We start from the raw sequence: 21,686 nt of genomic DNA on the forward strand, positions 1-21,686 counted from the left end.
CCGCTCTGTCCACAGATAGAGTTAGTTTTTAGTTTGTATACGAGTGAAAGGTCCTCTTTAAGTTTGGGAGAAGGATGTGTGAGATTTGCTTCAGGTTTAAATCCCCTTGATTTTTTCTTGATTTCAGTAATATATAAGAAAAAAATAAATAAATAAGGGTTTAAGATATATCGATCGTTTTGCATCATCATTGGTGGAGAAATAGTCATGTGACAAGTTGTGTGGTGGAGTGATTTTATGAATGAAGCTACGTTTGATGCAGATAAAAATGGGAACATAACCAATGAGAGCGTAAAATATTAACATTATAGGTTAAGTCCTTTGGATTCATTTGATTGTTTGTTATTTTTAAAAGAAAATGTATGTTTTTATTTAATTTGAGCAGCATTGTGACCCAGTGTAACTAAGGAGGAGTTTAAGGGTGGATATTTAAACAAGTGTTGATGATTGAGGTCAATGCCCCTGACGAAGTCTAAGGCGAAACCCGGGTCGGGCGTGCAAAAGGCTGCTGCTTTTTATCTGTGAATTCCTTATACCTTATATGGAATTTGTGAGTATAATAAATACTTGTTCTATACAAATTGGAGATGGTGCTTCACTATTGTAGCGAACTCCTCATAGGATTACTATCGGGAAAGAGGACCTTGATGTACTCGCTTCTATATCGCTTGTTTGAAGTGTCTGCATATTACTGTGCGCCTGTGCTTGCAATCGACAGTAGCAGTACTTCACTATCAGTGTGATTTTGGTATCCTATCGGAGTCAGTGGAGGAAGAGTGATTCCGGTGGAGACTAATGTTTTACTCATACGTGCAGAAGTGGATACTCTGATTGGAGTGGTTACCTGAAATACGCGCGGTCTACTAAAACGCATTGAACTGAGTGTGAATTATACCCTACTCTCTATAGTAGTTCAGTTTGTCCTCCCTCTCAGCGGATGTAAAAAAGGCCCCCATTTTGGACCTGTAGCGAGGGTCCAACAAGGTGGAGAGCCAGAAGTCATCCCTCTGCCGAATGGTGACAACTCGGCTGTCACTACGCAAGCAAGTGAGCATGCATTGGGCCATTTGTGCAAGTGACTTGGAGGGACTCCCTGCCTCCATCTCCACTGCATACTGCCACGGTGTATCTGGGTCCTCTGCCTCGTCTTCCTCATCGCCCTGTAGCTCCTCTGGCTGCTCCTGCTCCTCCTCTCCTGTCACCTATGTAGAAAAACCACCCATTTCGCTACACATTTTTTGTGCTCCAATGTCCTCCTCCTCCTCCAGTTCAGCCCCCACAGAGCTCATGTGGGCGTGAGATCTAGGCGCCACGTTTTCAGTCCCCTGACCAGCCAGATTTACCAGCATCTATTCTAGGACATGAAGCAGTGTAATGACATTGGTCATCCTGTAGTCCTGGCAACTGACAAATAACGTGGCCTCCTCAAAGGGCCTGAGCAAACGGCAGGTGTCATGCATGAGCTGCCACTGGCTGACATTGAAGTTACACAGGGGAGTACTCCTGTCCACTTGGATCATCAAGAAATTGTTTATGGTCTTTCTCTGTTCGGCTAGTCGGTCAAACATATGGAGGGTGTAATTCCAACGGGTGGAAACATCGCATATCAGTCTATGTTGGGGGATGCCATGCTGCCACTTCAGATCCAGGAAGGTGTGCTTTGCGGTGTACAAGTGGCTGAAGTACATGCAAAGTTTCCTGGCCATTTTTAGGATCTCTTGCAGACAGGAGAGGGCTGGCAGCCTTAGTCCTGGGGGGCAAATCCAATCAATCGGCCTATTTTTTCCCCTGCCCATTATTAAAAGCCCCTCCTACATATAATAGGCCACTCCCAACAAACACTGTACAGCTGAAATTCTATTGGTGAGGCCTGTCTCTACACATCATACGGAGAGGGGAGGCCTGTCCTGGCTGCACTGCCTGCTTCACATTATACAATAAACAGCAGGATACAGTTAGGAAGCTCCTCTGCTCTCCTCCCTCCCCAGCTCCTGCTCAGGGCTTGTGGTTCCCCCCACCATCTGTCACCCGCCCATGGCCTGCTTCCCCCTTTGGCCGTCCTCACCCAGCTCTGAATCCTCCTTCTGCAAATGGCAAATTAGCTGTGCCACATCTCCTGTATAAAGTGTGCGCATCCCAAAAATATCTGCGACATCTAGTATACTTTTTCCGTAGATGGTGTCCGCTGCGGAAATTGACATTAGCTGTGCCACATCTTCAGTGTAAAGAGTGCGCATCCAAAAAATATCTGACATCCAGTGTACTTTTTCCGTTGACGGTGTCCGCTGCGGACAGTGACTTTAGCTGCGCCACATCTCCTGTGTAAAGTGTGCATATCCAAAAAATATCTGTGACATCCAGTGTACTTTTTCCGTAGATGGTGTCCGCTGCGGTCAGTGACTTTAGCTGCGCCACATCTCCTGTGTAAAGTGTGCACATCCAAAAAATATCTGTGACATCCAGTGTACTTTTTCCATAGACGGTGTCCGCTGCAGAAATTGACATTAGCTGCGCTACATCTCCAGTGCAAAGTGTGCGCATCCCAAAATATCTGTGACATCCAGTTAGGGGTGGGCGGTATAGGCGATATGCGATATGAATTTGGGCCACGATATGGATTTTCGCCATATCGCCTATATCGCCGGACCGCGATATGATCGCGCGCACCATGTTCTCCTGAGCCGGCCGGCACAGCGGAGGGGGGAGGAGGAGGAGGGAATCCCTCCCCACTGTGCGCGGCTACCGCTGAACACCAATGAGGACAGAGTAGGAGGAGGGGAGGGACTGTGGCCACTGCGCTACCAATGAATGTGCCGGCCATATCCCACAGGGTCCCCCTCCTCCCCCCCATCATTGGTGGCAGTTTGCAGTTCCGATCGGAGCCCCAGCAGTGTAATGCTGGGGCTCCGATCGGTTACCATGGCAGCCAGGAGTCACGCTGCTGAAGTCCTGGCTGCCATGGTATGTTAGTGAGCAGAGAGCAGCGCATTATACTTACGTGCGCTGTGGCCGCCGGTCGCTCCTTCTTCTGTCTGTGCGGCGGATTGCTAATGCTTACAGCATTAGCAATGCGCCGCACAGACCTATGAGAAGAAGGAGCGACCGGCGACCACAGCGCACGTGAGTATAATGCGCTGCTCTCTGCTCACTAACATACCATGGCAGCCAGGACTTCAGCAGCGTGACTCCTGGCTGCCATGGTAACCGATCGGAGCCCCAGCATTACACTGCTGGGGCTCTGATCGGAACTGCAAACTGCCACCAATGATGGGGGGGAGGAGGGGGACCCTGTGGCCACTGCCACCAATGATTAATACTGGGGAGGGAGGGAGGGGGGGGTTTGCGTTACCAGAGGGGACATATCAGAGGCTGGGGGAGAAGATCAGAGGCTGGGGATGGGGGGCAGATCAGAGGCTGGGGGAGAAGATCAGAGGCTGGGGAAGGGGGGCAGATCAGAGGCTGGGGAGAAGATCAGAGGCTGGGGAAGGGGGGCAGATCAGAGGCTGGGGGGGGCAGATCAGAGGCTGGGGGGGGCAGATCAGAGGCTGGGGGGGCAGATCAGAGGCTGGGGAAGGGGGGCAGATCAGAGGCTGGGGAGAAGATCAGAGGCTGGGGAAGGGGGCAGATCAGAGGCTGGGGGAGAAGATCAGAGGCTGGGGAAGGGGGGCAGATCAGAGGCTGGGGGAGAAGATCAGAGGCTGGGGAAGGGGGGCAGATCAGAGGCTGGGGGAGAAGATCAGAGGCTGGGGAGAAGATCAGAGGCTGGGGAGAAGATCAGAGGCTGGGGAAGGGGGGCAGATCAGAGGCTGGGGAGAAGATCAGAGGCTGGGGGGGCAGATCAGAGGCTGGGGAGAAGATCAGAGGCTGGGGGGGCAGATCAGAGGCTGGGGGGCAGATCAGAGGTTGGGGGAGGCAGATCAGAGGCTGGGGGGCAGATAAGAGGCTGGGGGGGGGCAGATAAGAGGCTGGGGGAGCACATGAGAGGCTGGCGCCATGGTCAGCTCCCTGCTGTTGTGTGCACTATGCACAGGGCAGCAGGGAGAGTGTAAAGTCCTATTCACCCTAATAGAGCTCTATTAGGGTGAATATGACAAGGGTTCTAGCCCTTAAGGAGGCCAATAGTTAATAAATAAAAAGTAAAAAAAAAAAAAAATTTAAACACCCCCCCCATATAGAAAACAATATATCGCAATATATATCGCATATCGCACATGCTTAAAATTATATTGCAATATAGATTTTAGGCCATATCGCCCACCCCTACATCCAGTGTACTTTTTCCGTAGACGGTGTCTGCTGTGGACAGTGACATTACCAGCGTCACAGCTGCAGTGTAACGTGTTTGCTGAAAAAATGTATTTGTGACATGCAGTGTACTTTTTCTGACAGTGACATTACCAGTGCCACATCTCCAGTGTAACATGTTTGCATCCAAAAAATATCTGTGACATCCAGTGTACTTTTTCCTTAGACGCTGCAGACAGTGACATTACTGGTGTATAACGTTTCCTCATCCCAAATACCTGTGATATTGCCTGTAATTTTTTATTAGCCACTGGTGACAGCATTGAGATTATCTGCGGGATATCTCCTGTGTGATGTTTCCACATCCCAAATACCTTTTTAAATTTGTTTGCGCATACACTTTCAAATCCTACGCTACTGTACGTGTGACATACTTTCAAGCATACACTACGTGCAGAATTATTAGGCAAATGAGTATTTTGACCACATCATCCTCTTTATGCATGTTGTCTTACTCCAAGCTGTATAGGCTCGAAAGCCTACTACCAATTAAGCATATTAGGTGATGTGCATCTCTGTAATGAGAAGGGGTGTGGTCTAATGACATCAACACCCTATATCAGGTGTGCATAATTATTAGGCAACTTCCTTTCCTTTGGCAAAATGGGTCAAAAGAAGGACTTGACAGGCTCAGAAAAGTCAAAAATAGTGAGATATCTTGCAGAGGGATGCAGCACTCTTAAAATTGCAAAGCTTCTGAAGCGTGATCATCGAACAATCAAGCGTTTCATTCAAAATAGTCAACAGGGTCGCAAGAAGCGTGTGGAAAAACCAAGGCGCAAAATAACTGCCCATGAACTGAGAAAAGTCAAGCGTGCAGCTGCCAAGATGCCACTTGCCACCAGTTTGGCCATATTTCAGAGCTGCAACATCACTGGAGTGCCCAAAAGCACAAGGTGTGCAATACTCAGAGACATGGCCAAGGTAAGAAAGGCTGAAAGACGACCACCACTGAACAAGACACACAAGCTGAAATGTCAAGACTGGGCCAAGAAATATCTCAAGACTGATTTTTCTAAGGTTTTATGGACTGATGAAATGAGAGTGAGTCTTGATGGGCCAGATGGATGGGCCCGTGGCTGGATTGGTAAATGGCAGAGAGCTCCAGTCCGACTCAGACGCCAGCAAGGTGGAGGTGGAGTACTGGTTTGGGCTGGTATCATCAAAGATGACTTGTGGGGCCTTTTTGGGTTGAGGATGGAGTCAAGCTCAACTCCCAGTCCTACTGCCAGTTTCTGGAAGACACCTTCTTCAAGCAGTGGTACAGGAAGAAGTCTGCAAGGTAAGAAAAACATGATTTTCATGCAGGACAATGCTCCATCACATGCGTCCAAGTACTCCACAACGTGGCTGGCAAGAAAGGGTATAAAAGAAGAAAATCTAATGACATGGCCTCCTTGTTCACCTGATCTAAACCCCATTGAGAACCTGTGGTCCATCATCAAATGTGAGATTTACAAGGAGGGAAAACAGTACACCTCTCAGTGTCTGGGAGGCTGTGGTTGCTGCTGCACGCAATGTTGATGGTGAACAGATCAAAACACTGACAGAATCCATGGATGGCAGGCTTTTGAGTGTCCTTGCAAAGAAAGGTGGCTATATTGGTCACTGATTTGTTTTTGTTTTGTTTTTGAATGTCAGAAATGTATATTTGTGAATGTTGAGATGTTATATTGGTTTCACTGGTAAAATGGTAATTATGCACAGTAATAGTCACCTGCACACACAGATATCCCCCTAAAATAGCTAAAACTAAAAACAAACTAAAAACTACTTCCAAAAATATTCAGCTTTGATATTAATGAGTTTTTTGGGTTCATTGAGAACATGGTTGTTGTTCAATAATAAAATTAATCCTCAAAAATACAACTTGCCTAATAATTCTGCACTCCCTGTATATAACATTTAATATGAAGAAGGCAAGTAGTAAAGAACAGGGAAGTGGCCGTGATGCTGATGGTGCACGCAAAGGCCTTGGCCCTGGGTGCAGTGAAACTGTGCCTGCTGCCAGAGCACAAGAAAAACAATCATCCACGATACCTAGCTTCATGTCCCAGTTTGCAGGGCGGCACAGGACATCACTCTTGAAGTCAGACCAGTGCAAGCAGGTGGTCGTTGGATTGCAGCAGATAATGCTTCCAGTCAATTAAGCACCACCCTGTCTTCTACCAAGTCCAGTCTTGGTAGCCAAGAGTCTGCTCAACACAATCCTGACCCTGATCCTCCTTCCTCTCACCATGGAGAGTCTGGGCAAACAAGTGATCCCACACTCGGATATTCTGAGGAGCTCTTTTCAGTGCCATTCCTTGATTTGGCCCTCTCACCAAGCATGCTTAAAGAGGGACAGACCTTGTGCCCTGATTCCCAAACTCTTGAGCATCCACAGTCACAAGAAGATGACGGTGGGGAACGGCAATTACTGTTTAGCAATTACTGCTAGGGATTCTCAGCCACAAAGCACCTCAAGTAGGTCTCCAGGTTTTGATTAGTACGCTCTGTCTGCCCATTCGACTGCGGATGAAAAGCCGAAGAGAACGAACGTTGAATGCCAAGCCAAGAGCAGAACGCCCTCCAAAACCTGGAGACAAACTGCTTACCCCTATCAGAAACCACATCCGAGGGAATGCCATGTAATTTCACGATATTATCAACAAAAATCTGAGTCTTGGCATTGGGCAGACTAGCAAACGATACATAGTGAGCCATTTTACTAAAACGGTCAACAAACACCAAAATTACTGTTTTCCCGAAGGAACTCGGCAGATCCGTAATAAATTCCATAGACAAGTGCGTCCAAGGACGAGACGGAATAGACAAAGGAAGAAGTGAACCAGAAGGTCGAGTGTGAGCAACCTTTGACCGTGCACAGGTTTCACAAGCTGCTACGTAATCCTCAACACTCTTATGTAACCCGGGCCACCAGAACCTCTGGGAAACAAGATCAAAGGTGGACTTACCACCAGGATGTCCAGCAAGGACAGTATCGTGATGTTCCTTGAATACCTTGTATCGCAGTCCATCAGGAACAAACAACCTCCCTGGGGGACAAGACTCAGGAGCCCCCTCCTGGACTCCCAACACCTAGATCTCCAATTCGGGGTACAGAGCGGAGACCACCACCCTATCAGCCAAAATCAGAGCAGGATCCTCTGAATCACATCCCCCAGGAAAACTGCGGACATCGCCATATGTTTGCATGTTAGGCAGATCGCGAACACTCAAAGTTCGCTGCGAACTGACCGCCGAGTGTCAGCTCTTTGCAGGCCCTCGCATATAATTTTTTAGAGGGTTGGCTCACCAGCAGGCCCTCACCTACAATCTTTTGCACGGTCAGCTCACCTGCATGCCCTCACCTACATTCTTTTACAGGGTCAGCTCACCTGCAGGCCCTCGCATATAATGTTTTACAGGGTCAGCTCACTAGTAGGCCATCAATCATAATTTTTCAAGAGTGTATGATGCCTCCTTTTTGTGTAATAAAGGGTGTATTGGAGTGCTGGTTCCTTGTAATTTTTGGCAGCCCTTTCACTTAGTGCATAGGCTTTATGAGTGTTGGAGTCCCACTACCTGAACAATTGTACCACAATATGAATGAGGCCCTCCTTTATGTGATATACAGGTTGTATTGGAGTGCCTCTTCCTTGTAATTTTTGGCAGCACTTGAACTTTATATACGGGAAAGAATGTTTCCTAACAATTTTTCCTCTAAAATCGATCTTATCTTCAGTATGGTGTGTATTATTGTCAGTCTGTAAAAGTGGCGTACTACTCGGACAACATCGTTCCCAGTAGCCACCTGGTAGTACAAGATGCATCCAGACATCCTCCCCATGCTCTTCCTGAACCATTTCAGTGGTGTTTCCATCAATTTCTGACCTTTTGCTATGAACCAGACACCCTCCCCTCTTCAGAGCAGGGGGTGCCTGGTTTAATGCTCAGGTTTTCCCATTGACTTCCATTGTGCTCGGGTGCTTGGTAGAGCACCCGAGCATCCCGAGGTGTTCGGCCGAGCACCCTAGCACTTTGGTGCTCGATCAACACTACTAATAAGCCCTTTTTGTCCCCCACTAATACAAGCCAAAAAATGCTTTAGAACATATAACTGTACCGCACAAGGGAAAATAAGATGTAGAAATATTTCCTTGTAATAAACCCTGTTAATGGCTGTATCAAACAGCACGTGCACCCCAATAACAAGAACAGTTTGCTGGAATTACAGAGCTGTATAATGGCAATTTGGATCTGCGATCAGTGCAGCAAGGTGTAATATGATTGTTCCTATTACCCAGGCTGTAAACTCCCCTACTAGGGCAATAGAGATCAAGGTGGTTCTAGCCTCGTATCCATGGGCGTAGGGATCACCATAGCAGCCATAGCAATGGCTATGGGGCCCTACGCCACTGGGGGCCCGGGCTGCCTGCTGAGGATTATTATAATTTTTTTAATTCATGTGGTATAGCTACAGGGGTCGCAGGCCCCTCCAGGACAGACAGAGAAAGCGCTATCTGCAGGGCCTGTAGGCTGTGGGCAGTGCGATAGGGGGCGGCTGGAGGCAGAGAGGCGTACCTGCAGTGAGGAGAGGGAGTGGTCCCGCTCCCAGTCTGGGCGGCAGTCTTACTGGCCGGAAGTGGAAGAGGCGGAGCCTACAGCAAAGCTGCGTGCTGCTGGGCCTGGCAGCACTGCTGGAGTGTGGGCGCGCAGACGTTCAAGTGGCTGTGAGGTGAGGGCAGGCTGACTCTGGGACTGGTAAAATTTACTCTGGAGTCCTGGACCATTATATCTAGGGAGGAGGGGGGAGCAGGACCCTGGAGGTCTGGACCAGTACATTTAAGGAGAAGGGGGGAGCAGGACCTGGAGGTATGGTCTGGACCATTATATAGGGGGGAACACGACACTGGACCATTATATCTTGGGAGGAGGGGGAGCAGGACCCTGGAGGTCTGGACCATTATATTTAGGGGGAAGCAGGACCCTGGAGGTCTAGACCAATTTATTGAGGGGGAAGCCGCAGGATCTCCAAGGTCTAAACCATTAAATTGTGGGGGGGAGCAGGACACTTGATGTCTGGACCATTATATCTGGGGACTGGCAGTGGGAGATTTAGGATGGGTGTGGGGGTGGGAGGTCTTGGAGGAGTGTGGGGATGCTGGGGTGGGAGGTACTGGAGGGGTGTTTGGGTGGGAGCTCTGGAAGGGGTGGGAGGTCTGAGAGGTATGTGGGGGTGGGAGATCCGGGAGGGGGGCCCATAAATTTTTTTGCTATGGGGCCCAGTCATTTCTAGCTACGCCCCTGCTCGTATCATCACTCAGGATAGTAGGTAGTTCTTATCCTTGCTGTAACATGGGAAGTGTCCCATGTCAGTCAGTTTCTCACCACAAATGGCAGTGATTTGGGCTCACCTTGATCTCTATTGCCCTTGAATACATGTGCGAAGTCCCCTGATGATGTCTGGAAAGAAAGACAGAAACATGGCATGTAGGGCGTTGTAATTAGGGCTTTATAGAACACTAGACCCATACTGAGGGAAAGGTTCGGTGTGGGGTCGCCCATGTCGGGGGCGGGTGCTCCATGTGTGTTAGGCAGGCTATAAGAACAGCCCCTTGCCCCTAGGAAGGTAGGAAAGCCATAATAGGGTGCATTAGGAGCGGATATAGTGCCAACTACGACACAAGCACCCTGGTCACACTGGTCCCAGGTATTACCAACTGCCAGGACCTTCCTCTACGGTTTGTGGATCCTGCTAAGATGGGGTAAGATCCACCCTTTTTATCATTCATTAGTATATGATTTGATATAGTGGAGGTAATTTGTTGTTATTGTCGTCTCTCACCCAGTGTGAATCACTATTTTAAATGACTTAGTAAATGCTACGTTTTATGAATCCCAGTTTACAAAATTAATCTGTTTACTGAAGATAACTTGTATACAAGCAATATACAGCCTTGGTCTCTTGGTCCCAGCAGGTTTTAGCAATGATTGGCAAGAAATGAATGCTTCTGCTTTAAACGTGAGCTTGCAGAATAAGTCATCTGCTTGGTAGCTCTGTAATTGTGGCAGGAACAGAATCGTTCCACCCTGAACGGCCATAACATTAAAACTATCTTTATTAATGATGCTGCCACCTGCTGGTATACCAGGAAAATGACTTGAACAATTGCATTTAACATAGGTTTATGCACATTTGTGGAGGACATAAAGCAAAATCACGTCAGATGACAGTATAAAAGCTCTTAGAAGATAGTAGCATTACGTTATGCATTCCAGCATAGAATTGCGTTATGATCTGTGGTAACGAAATCCATAACGCAATTCACCTTTTACCACCAAACGAAGTGTGAACGAATTTCATAAGCGGAAATTCGCTCATCTCTAATGACCACGTATCAGGTGTTGCCGTATTGCGGAAAAAATGCATACAACATTTTGGGGGGCATTTTCTCCTGTTACCCCTTGTGGAAATGAAAAATGTGGGTCTAAAGCAACTTTATATTGGAAATTAAAGTTAATTTTTCATTTTCACAGCCATGCGTTTCAAAATTCTATAAAATACTTGTTGGGTCAAAGCATTCACTTCATCACTAGATTTATTCCTTGAGGGGGGGTATTTCCAAAATGAGGTTACTTTATGGGGTTTTCTTTCTAGGGTACCTCAGGGGCTGTTCAAATATGACATGGCACCTGAAAACCATTCCAGCAAAATCTGCCCTCCGTTAACAATATGGCGCTCCTTTGCCTCTACACCCTGCCGTGTGCCCATAAAGCAGTTTATGACCACATATGGGAAGTTTCTGTAAACTGTAGAATCAGTGTATTACAGGGAGTGCAGAATTATTAGGCAAGTTGTATTTTTGAGGATTAATTTTATTATTGAACAACAACCATGTTCTCAATGAACCCAAAAAACTCATTAATATCAAAGCTGAATATTTTTGGAAGTAGTTTTTAGTTTGTTTTTAGTTTTAGCTATTTTAGGGGGATATCTGTGTGTGCAGGTGACTATTACTGTACATAATTATTAGGCAACTTAACAAAAAACAAATATATACCCATTTCAATTATTTATTTTTACCAGTGAAACCAATATAACATCTCAAAATTCACAAATATACATTTCTGACATTCAAAAACAAAACAAAAACAAATCAGTGACCAATATAGCCACCTTTCTTTGCAAGGACACTCAAAAGCCTGCCATCCATGGATTCTGTCAGTGTTTTGATCTGTTCACCATCAACATTGCGTGCAGCAGCAACCACAGCCTCCCAGACACTGTTCAGAGAGGTGTACTGTTTTCCCTCCTTGTAAATCTCACATTTGATGATGGACCACAGGTTCTCAATGGGGTTCAGATCAGGTGAACAAGGAGGCCATGTCATTAGATTTTCTTCTTTTATACCCTTTCTTGCCAGCCACGTTGTGGAGTACTTGGACGCGTGTGATGGAGCATTGTCCTGCATGAAAATCATGTTTTTCTTACCTTGCAGACTTCTTCCTGTACCACTGCTTGAAGAAGGTGTCTTCCAGAAACTGGCAGTAGGACTGGGAGTTGAGCTTGACTCCATCCTCAACCCAAAAAGGCCCCACAAGAAAAATCAGTCTTGAGATATTTCTTGGCCCAGTCTTGACGTTTCAGCTTGTGTGTCTTGTTCAGTGGTGGTCGTCTTTCAGCCTTTCTTACCTTGGCCATGTCTCTGAGTATTGCACACCTTGTGCTTTTGGGCACTCCAGTGATGTTGCAGCTCTGAAATATGGCCAAACTGGTGGCAAGTGGCATCTTGGCAGCTGCACGCTTGACTTTTCTCAGTTCATGGGCAGTTATTTTGCGCCTTGGTTTTTCCACACGCTTCTTGCGACCCTGTTGACTATTTTGAATGAAACGCTTGATTGTTCGATGATCACGCTTCAGAAGCTTTGCAATTTTAAGAGTGCTGCATCCCTCTGCAAGATATCTCACTATTTTTGACTTTTCTGAGCCTGTCAAGTCCTTCTTTTGACCCATTTTGCCAAAGGAAAGGAAGTTGCCTAATAATTATGCACACCTGATATAGGGTGTTGATGTCATAAGACCACACCCCTTCTCATTACAGAGATGCACATCACCTAATATGCTTAATTGGTAGTAGGCTTTCGAGCCTATACAGCTTGGAGTAAGACAACATGCATAAAGAGGATGATGTGGTCAAAATACTCATTTGCCTAATAATTCTGCACGTAGTGTAAAGATTGAGGTTTCTTTGGCTGTTAACCCTTGCTGTGTTACTGTGAAATTTTAAAATTTCCCCTCCATTTTGCTTTAATCCTTGTGGAACACCTAAAAGGTAATAAAGTTTGTAAAATCAGTTTTGAATAACTTGAGGGGTGTAATTTCTAAAATGAGGTCATTTATTGGTGGCTTCTACTGTGTAAGCCCCACAAAGGAACTTCTTAACTGAAATGGTCTTTAAAGAGAGTCTTTCACCTAATCTGAGCGTTTTAGACTGCTCAGATCAGGTTATAGACTCTTTGACCCTCATTACAATGGTACCTTTGTTTTCTGTGTCCCTCGTCTAGAACATGATATTTTTTTTAAACGTATGCAAATGAGCTTCTGAAGGTGCCCAGAAAAACACACCTCTCTCAGCCCTCTGGCCCGCCCTTCTGTCCTATTACCTCCTCCGCCTCCAGCCATCGAAAGTCACGAGCAGCACCACAGGATGGAGGGTCAGCTGTCTTTAGTTGGCCGGCGCATGCACAATATGAAAAGATGTTCTTCTGCCCATAATGGCCAGAGCAGTGCGCAGGTGCGGGCCAGTTCCCAGCCTGAATTTTTCTCTTGCCGCTCATGACGTCCGCCGGCTGGAGGCAGAGGAGAAGGTAATAATAGGACAGAAGGGCGTGCCAGAGAGCTGAAAGAGGTGTGTTTTTCTGGGCACATCGCCCAGTAACTCCGCCCCTGGGCACCTTCAGAAGCTCATTTGCATACGTTTAAAAAGTGTTTTTTTCATGATCTGGACAAGGGACACAGAAAACAAAGGTACCATTGCAATGAGGGTCAAAGAGTCTATAACCTGATCTGAGCGGTCTAAAACTCTCAGATTAGGTAAAAAAGTGGGTTTTTGAAATTTTCTTAAAAATATAAAAATGTGCTTCTAAAATTCTGTCTTCTAACTTCCTAAAAAAATTAAATTACATTTGCAAAATGATGCCAACATAAAGTAGACATATGGGGAATGTAAAGCGATAACTATTTTATGAAGTATCACTATCCATCTAAGGCTAGTTTCATGTGTGCCCCCAGAATGCCGCTTCTTCCCCATTGACTATAATGGGGTCAGAGTTCCATCGGCAGCACGGCATCGCACGGTGAGAGGCAGCCGGACTAAAAGTACTGCATGTTGTACATTATAGTCAATAGGGACAGAGTGGCAGTCTGGGGGCACACGTAAACTAGCGGCTGGACTGATCCGCCAAGCTGTTTACCCGGCGGAAAAGCCTGCCGGACTACCCTGCCGCTAATGTGAAAGTAACCTTAATAGCAAAGAAATTCTAATTTTGAATAGTGATTTTTTTCCAAAATATCTGCAAATTTGGGATTTTTTTATGCATAAAGGTAAAACGTATATTTATTACAATTTTATATTAAATAACAGCGAATTTCACAATGGCTGCCCCATTAACGGGGACCGCCCCTTTAACAGTGACTTTCACAGTGGCCACCCCTTTAACGGTGACCCGCCGTTTAACAGTGACTTTCATAGTGGTCACCCCTTTAACGGTGACCACCCCTTTAACAGTGACTTTCACAGTGGCGCAGTCCCTTTAACGGAGACTGCCCCTTTAACAGTGACTTTCATGGTGACTGTCCTTTTAACAGTGAATTTTACAGTGGCCGCCCCTTTAACGGTTACCGCCCCTTTAGCAGTGATTTTCACAGTGGCCGCCCCTTTAACGGTGACCACCCGTTTAACAGTGACTTTCATAGTGGTTGCCCCTTTAACGGTGACTGCCCCTTTAACAGTGACTTTCACGGTGGCTGTCCTTTTAACAGTGACTTTTACAGTGGCCGCCCCTTTAACGGTGACCGCCCCTTTAGCAGTGACTTTCATAGTGGTCACCCCTTTAACAGTGACTTTCATAGTGGTTGCCCCTTTAACGGTGACTGCCCCTTTAACAGTGACTTTCACGGTGGCTGTCCTTTTAACAGTGACTTTTACAGTGGCCGCCCCTTTAACGGTGACCGCCCCTTTAGCAGTGACTTTCATAGTGGTCACCCCTTTAACAGTGACTTTCACAGTGGCGCCGTCCCTTTAACGGAGACTGCCCCTTTAACAGTGACTTTCACGGTGGCTGTCCTTTTAACAGTGACTTTCATAGTGGTTGCCCCTTTAACGGTGACTGCCCCTTTAAAGGGAACCTGTCACCGGGATTTTGTGTATAGAGCTGAGAACATGGGTTGCTAGATGGCCGCTAGCACATCCGCAATACCCAGTCCCCATAGCTCTGTGTGCTTTTATTGTGTAATAAAAACTATTTGATACATATGCAAATTAACCTGAGTTGAGTCCTGTATGTGAGATTAGTCAGGGACAGGACTCCTCTCAGGTTAATTTGCATATGTATCAAATCTTTTTTTTTTACACAATAAAAGCACACAGAGCTATGGGGACTGGGTATTGCGGATGTGCTAGCGGTCATCTAGCAACCCATGTCCTCAGCTCTATACACAAAATCCAGGTGACAGGTTCCCTTTAACAGTGACTTTCACGGTGGCTGTCCTTTTAACAGTGACTTTTACAGTGGCCGCCCCTTTAACGGTGACCGCCCCTTTAGCAGTGATTTTCACAGTGGCTGCCCCTTTAATGGTGACCGCCCGTTTAACAGTGACTTTCATAGTGGCCGCCCCTTTAAGGGTGACTGCCCCTTTAGCAGTGACTTTCACAGTGGCCGCTCCTTTAACGGGCACCGCCCCTTTAACAGCGACTTTCACAGCAGTGGCCGCCCCTTTAACAGTGACTTTCACAGTGACTGCCCCTTTAACAGTGACTTTCACAGTGACCGCCCCTTTAACAGTGACTTTCACAGTGACCACCCCTTTAACAGTGACTTCTTCTTTAACCGTGACTTTCACAGTGACCACCCCTTTAACAGTGACTTTCACAGTGACCGTGTATCATCCACAAACTGATGGCCTGGTAGAAAGGTTTAATCAAACGTTAAAAAGAGCAGTGTCTAAGGATGGGAGGGGCTGGGACCTTCTTCTGCCCTATCTCATGTTCGCAGTGCGAGAAGTGCCCCAGGCCTCTACTGGGTTCTCGCCCTTCGAACTGCTATACGGCAGACACCCTCGCGGTCTGTTAGACGTCGCCAAAGAGGCATGGGAACACCAACCCACACTGCACAAAAGTGTTGTCGAGCACATCACCCAGATGCAAGGACGGATGGAAACAGTTTTACCTCTGGTTAGGAAGCATATGGAGGCAGCGCAGCGAGCCCAGAGTAGGGTCTATAATCGGCAGGCTTGGGTCCTTTAACCCGGGTGATCGGGTGTTGGTTCTGGTACCGACTGTAGACAGTAAGTTCCTAGCTAGGTGGCTGGGGCCCTACAAGGTACTTGAACAAATTGGAGAGGTAGATTACAAGGTACATCAGCCATGGAGGCGAAATCCAGAGCAGGTGTACCATGTGAATCTGCTCAAACCATGGAGAGATAGGGAAACCTGTACGGAAGACTGCCCATGACCAGGGTTCTTTGGGGAAGCGGTTTCGACCCCTCTGTCTGTAGCAAGGGAAGCGGCTGCCACAGTGAAAATTGCTGACATCCTCTCCCCTAAACAGGCTCAGGAAGCCAGGGAGTTCATTAGTCGGAACAAATTTGACGCATATCCCATGCCCCGAGTAGATGAGCTTATTGAGAAGTTAGGCCAAGCCAGATATTTTTCTGTGTTTGACCTCACCAAAGGGTACTGGCAGGTACCCTTGATGGAGGCTGCCAAGGAAAAAACGGCTTTCATCACACCAGAGGGGCTATATCAGTACAAGGTTATTACCCTTTGGTCTACATGGCGCTCCCGCCACGTTTCAAAGGCTAATGGACGTTGCACTATGCCCACATTGTTGGTACGGTTTGGCGTACCTGGACGATATCGTTATCCATAGCACCGACTGGGAAAGTCACCTATCTAAAGTACAGGCTGTAGTGGACTCCCTTAGGAAGGCTGGCTTAATTGCTAACCCAAAAAAGTGCGCAATAGGGTTAGAAGAGACCAGGTACCTGGGGAATGTAATTGGGTGCAGAATGATCAAACCTCAGGTGAACAAAATTGAGGCAATTCGGAATTGGCCCGACCTGTCTCTACTCGGCAAGTAAAGTTGTTCCTGGGTATGGTGGGGTGCTATATGAAGTTTGTCCCCAATTTTGCTACAGTCGTCGCACCATTGACAGGCCTTTTGAAGGGACGCTAGTCAGTGACGGTTTAGTGGAATGATCAGGCGGAAAATCTTTCTCCGCCTTGAAGTCTGCCCTGTATGGGTCCCCGATATTGGTGACACCTGACTTCAAGAGGGAATTTGTGGTACAGACCGATACCTCTGAAGTAGGCCTCGGAGCTGTACTCTCTCAGGACATCAATGTGGAGGAACATCCTGTTTTTTTCCTATACTGAAAGCTTACACCAGTCTGTTAATCAAGTGGGCACTCGAGTCTCTCCGTTATTATCTGTTGGTGGAGAAAGTTCCATCTGGTGACCGACCACTCCCCTCTCAAGTGGATGAGCCTAGCCAAACAGAGGAATGCTCGGGTCACCAGATAGATCTTGTCGTTACAGAACTTCAAGTTCTCAGTGGAACACAGGGCAGGCCGCTTACAGAGAAACGCAGATTCCCTGTCCCGGGTACACTGTCTGGCAAGTGTTCACCCCCTCAGGGTTGAACAAAGGGGGGAGTTATGTAGGAAGGTGGTCTGCCATAAATAGCCAAAAACTGTACTCTGCTATCTGCGACAGCCCCTTAGAGAATAAATGGGGTGGCTGGACACATGTTCAACCTGCCACTCCATCAGGAGAAGGGAATTGGACCTTGTTCTCAGGATCGTGGGGGTCTGACCGCTGTGGGTACGTGATAGCATTAATACTGGGCACCAGGGGCGTAGCTAAAGGCTCATGGTCCCTGGTGCAAGAGTTCAGCTTGGGCCCCCCTTCCCTCAGTGTTTTGTGGCCAAGGGCCGGGAAGTACATAGCCTTCATGCTGCCTGAGGCAAAAATTGAAATGGCACCTCCCCATGCCAAATTCTTGATCCAACCCCTTTCCTTCCAGCCAGAGGTTTGACCTGACCATCATGTTCTTTCTATTATACCAATGTCTTCTTATGTTGCATAATGGATTTTAGGCCCCCTCAGGCTCCTGGGCCTGGTAGTGACTACTACCTCTGCACCCCCTATAGCTACGCCCCTGCTTGGCACATATTGTCCAGTTGTGGTAGAAAGAACGGCCCTGGAGCACAAGCTGCTGTTCATATGAACACAGTTCTGTTGTTTGACTACAGGTGGCTGCAAAATATGATAAAATGTGATATATCAGGAGATGAGTTTTCTGCACAAAAAGCATAAAATCATTTAAGAACAGGAATGTATGGCAAACTCTAAAGAGGAGGCAATGTGAGCATATCTTAACGTGAAGATAAGACTTGTATTACATTTTATGTGTTTGAATGTAAATAAATGGTTTGCGTTAATTAACAAAATAATCAGTTTAACATTTTTACTAGAATAGTTCTGAGTTCCTGTTGAAGTGCATGAATTGTGTCGGCTTATGCAGTGTGGCTGACCACAAATACAATGCAGATGCACACTGCAAGCATCAACACATTTTTGATAATAGTTTTGTAGTTTTCCATTATTGCTGTTTTAAATTTTAATTCAATGAAATCGCAATGCAAATTTGTATACCTGTCTACAGAGAGACATTGCCTTCCAAGTCTTAAGCAAATACCTTTCAGCTAGTCAGTCAGCAGACATAGGATGTTTTAAGACAGCACATGTTTGCTGCTAATTTGGCAAAATAGACCTGCATACATTAACCATACCTTATGCCGTTTTCAGGATTTACAGGATCCAACATGGACACAGTGGTGTGAGTTTCTTGTCAAATACTTGATTCTTCCATATCAACTTCTTGTTGAGTTTGCATGGGACTGGCTAGAAGTACATTACTGGACTTCTCGATTTATAATTGTACATGCCATGATGCTCTCAATGTTGGAGATACTTAATTTTTTTAAACTGTGGTCAACCAGCCAACTACGGTAAGTGATGGTGGATTTTCATGAAGAATAGAATTTTATAATTTCTAATTAATTGCGGCAGAAACAGGCAGGATATACCATCTCTGTCATTCAGATAGAAGCCACGTACTAGTGTTCAATTGTGAAAGATTTATCTGTTTGTTTAAAAATGATGGCCTATCCTATAATATTAGGTTGGTGGGGGCTAACTCTGTTCTTAAGAGTGTCGCCTTCACTATGTACCAGGCATAGCTCTGTACTTTTAGTGGCAACTGTGCCTGGTTTCACTAAAGCTTAGTCAAGTCCAGGTGAATGGGACTGAACTGCAATACCAGGCACAGCCATCGCTAAAAATACAGAGCTTGTAAATAGTGAAGAGGTTTGTTGTCCCCCGTGTGCTGCAGCCCCTTCAAACAGCTGTTCTATGGCGGTGCCCCAAGTTCAGAACTCCCCCCCCCCCCCCCCCCCACTGATCTAACATTGATCTCTTATTGTAAGGACAGGCCACCAGTTTTAAAGAACATGATAATCACTTAAATTTTTGATCATGTAGTACTAAGAATTAGTCTTTTCCTACATCCCGATGGAGGACAAGTCCGGAGACGCTGCAGGCCACGGTAGCACATTTATTTCACGAATGCTACTCACATTAACATGCAGCCTGGTGTTGACCTGTTGAAACACAGCTCTTGGGACAATTTAGAGAAATGGCCGTACCACTGGTCCCACAAACAAATCAATGTAACACCGAGCTGGGGAATTTGGCTACTGTACATTATGCCACCCCACACCATAATGCCAGGAATAAGACTGGTGTGACATTCCCTTGTGAAGGCTTTTTTATGGCATTGCCCACGGTGGCTTCCAGACCAATCTCCAGCTATCATTGCATCCAAGACAAAAGCGAGACTCATCACTGAAGATAGCAGACCTCCAAGCCTGCCTCCAATGCCTTGTTGCTATGCATCATGATATCAATGAATAGCGATGGAGAGCGGTGACATGAGGTCAGTAGAGCACCTGTAGCTGGACATCTGCCTCGTAGCCCAGTGTCGTACAAACACCTTCTAATGGTTTATGTAGACACTGTTTGCCGTCCTAGGGTTGGGATATGACATCCTATTTCACTTGCAGTACAGAATGGATCACTACACTACATGTCATTCTTCTAATCAGATATTCTGTCCGTGCAGAGGTTCGCATCTATGCACTTCTTTCTGTCATTGCAGTTGATCATTGTTCTCCCAAACACTGGGACACGCAGCATTGAACAGTGCTGACATCTTGGCCTAGGCCCGTAGTGATATTATTGGAGTGATAAACTAAGGTCTCTCAGTTCAATAATTTTGTCCCTCTCAGTTTGCGACAAGTGGCCATAAGTGGCACATCAACAAACAGGCATCGCACAATCATCCCACATGACTTTATGCAATTTTAGAGGTTTCATGTGGCTTACAAAAATGTATTTTTAATCTGGCTTTTATGCCCCTCCCACATACCACAGATTGCTTGAAAATTTGATCATCTGCATATCTTAGAGACATCTGCTACTTACTTGATTTGCATAACTTTATGGCTTATCCATCTTGATGTTGCAATTTCAATGTTGAGGAGTGTATTCCATGTTAACACATTTCTACTAAATCTTTCAGGTCCATCCCTATAAGTGTGTTGACCCTTTTCTGGCATATAGCAACCCGAAGACTTCTTCCTATTTTCGTCTTCTGGAATTTAATCCCACAGTTTTTCTGGAAATACATGTTTTACTTTGATTTGTATATCAGCCCAACCCTTAACTTTTTTGCATGGATAAGAATGTGTCTAGTATTGTATAATTATCAAGCAATGAGAGACAGGACTTCATTCTTCCCCAGGACTTGACACAAGTCGTGATACTGAATTAAATGAGGGAAGACAACTTTCTACAGTCACTGAGTGATCCGTGTATTTTAAAAAGTCTATTAAAATCCAAGAGCCACTATTAAAGGGGTTGTCTCACTTCAGCAAATGGCATGTATCATGTAGAGAAAGCAATTACAAGGCACTTACTAATGTACTGTGATTGTCCATATTGCCTCTTTTGCTGGCTTGATTCATTTTTCCATTGCATCCATTCCATCGGTGGTGTTACGGCAACCAGTGCAACACGAGATACGAGATGGTCGGAACGGGGACTGCTGCACATGAGTGTTTATGCAGACTCCCATGGCCCCGACAACCACAGCAGCTGGCTCTTTTTCATTTAATGTGCAAGCATGGCCACCGCTCTAAGTTAAGATGGTTGGTGGCACACCTCAAGAAGCCACTCCAACACTGTAGCATTGAGTGCAAACAGGCCACAACCAGCTTTCATTTTCTTGTCACAGCAAGACAGTGTACATTCCACCTCAATTGGTGTACATTTCCATCACAGGATACAAAACAAATCCTAGACCACTAACTACACAGTCGTTTCTCCCTCACTAACAGGTTCAAGGTCTACCACCCAAATCTCCAAAACACAAGTCACAATTCATACCATACGGCCATTCCTGCAAATCTGACATGTCCCTTTATGCGGTAATAACTTTGGAATACTTTTACTTATACAAGCAATTCTGAGATTTTTTTTCTCGTGACACATCATACTTCATGTTATTGGTGATTTTGAGTCGATATGTTTTATCTCTATTTATAAAAAAAATCCCAAATTTATGAAAAACTTGGAAACATTTATATTTTCTAAATTTGAACAGATAGCAATGCCACATAAAATAGTTATTAACATTCAACATATGTCTACTTTATGTTGATACCATTTTGAAAATGTAAATTCAGCGATAAAGTCACTTTCTGGGGGTAGAAGCCACCAATAAATGACCACATTTTAGAAACTACACCTGAAATTATTCAGATAACTGATTTTATAAACTTTGGTAACCCTTTACATGTTTCACGAGAATTAAAGGAATATGAATGTGAAATTTCAAAATGACGCTTTTTTGTTGTTGCAGATTTTCCATTTTTCTTTATTTTTCCTGTAACACTGCAAGGGAAACAGCAAATTACCTTTGTATTACGGTACATGCAGTTGTAATTTGTCACCATCTTCATCACTGTGCAGTGCATCAAGATTCATCGCTAT

General features: G+C 45.8%; 1 protein-coding gene across 1 annotated transcript in view; it reads left to right on the forward strand.

Annotated features, from left to right (window-relative positions):
• The window catches only part of LOC122945450 (bifunctional apoptosis regulator-like), a 43,872-nt gene extending 23,429 nt beyond the window's left edge, over nucleotides 1-20,443 (forward strand). Inside the window, exons 6-7 of the mRNA XM_044304519.1 lie at nucleotides 18,381-18,583; nucleotides 20,215-20,443. Coding sequence (XP_044160454.1) covers nucleotides 18,381-18,583; nucleotides 20,215-20,443 — 432 coding nt within the window. The remainder of the gene's footprint in view (nucleotides 1-18,380; nucleotides 18,584-20,214) is intronic.
• Nucleotides 20,444-21,686: the final 1,243 nt, after the last annotated feature.

Source organism: Bufo gargarizans, chromosome 8, assembly GCF_014858855.1.
Source record: "Bufo gargarizans isolate SCDJY-AF-19 chromosome 8, ASM1485885v1, whole genome shotgun sequence".
Classification (NCBI taxonomy): domain Eukaryota; kingdom Metazoa; phylum Chordata; class Amphibia; order Anura; family Bufonidae; genus Bufo; species Bufo gargarizans.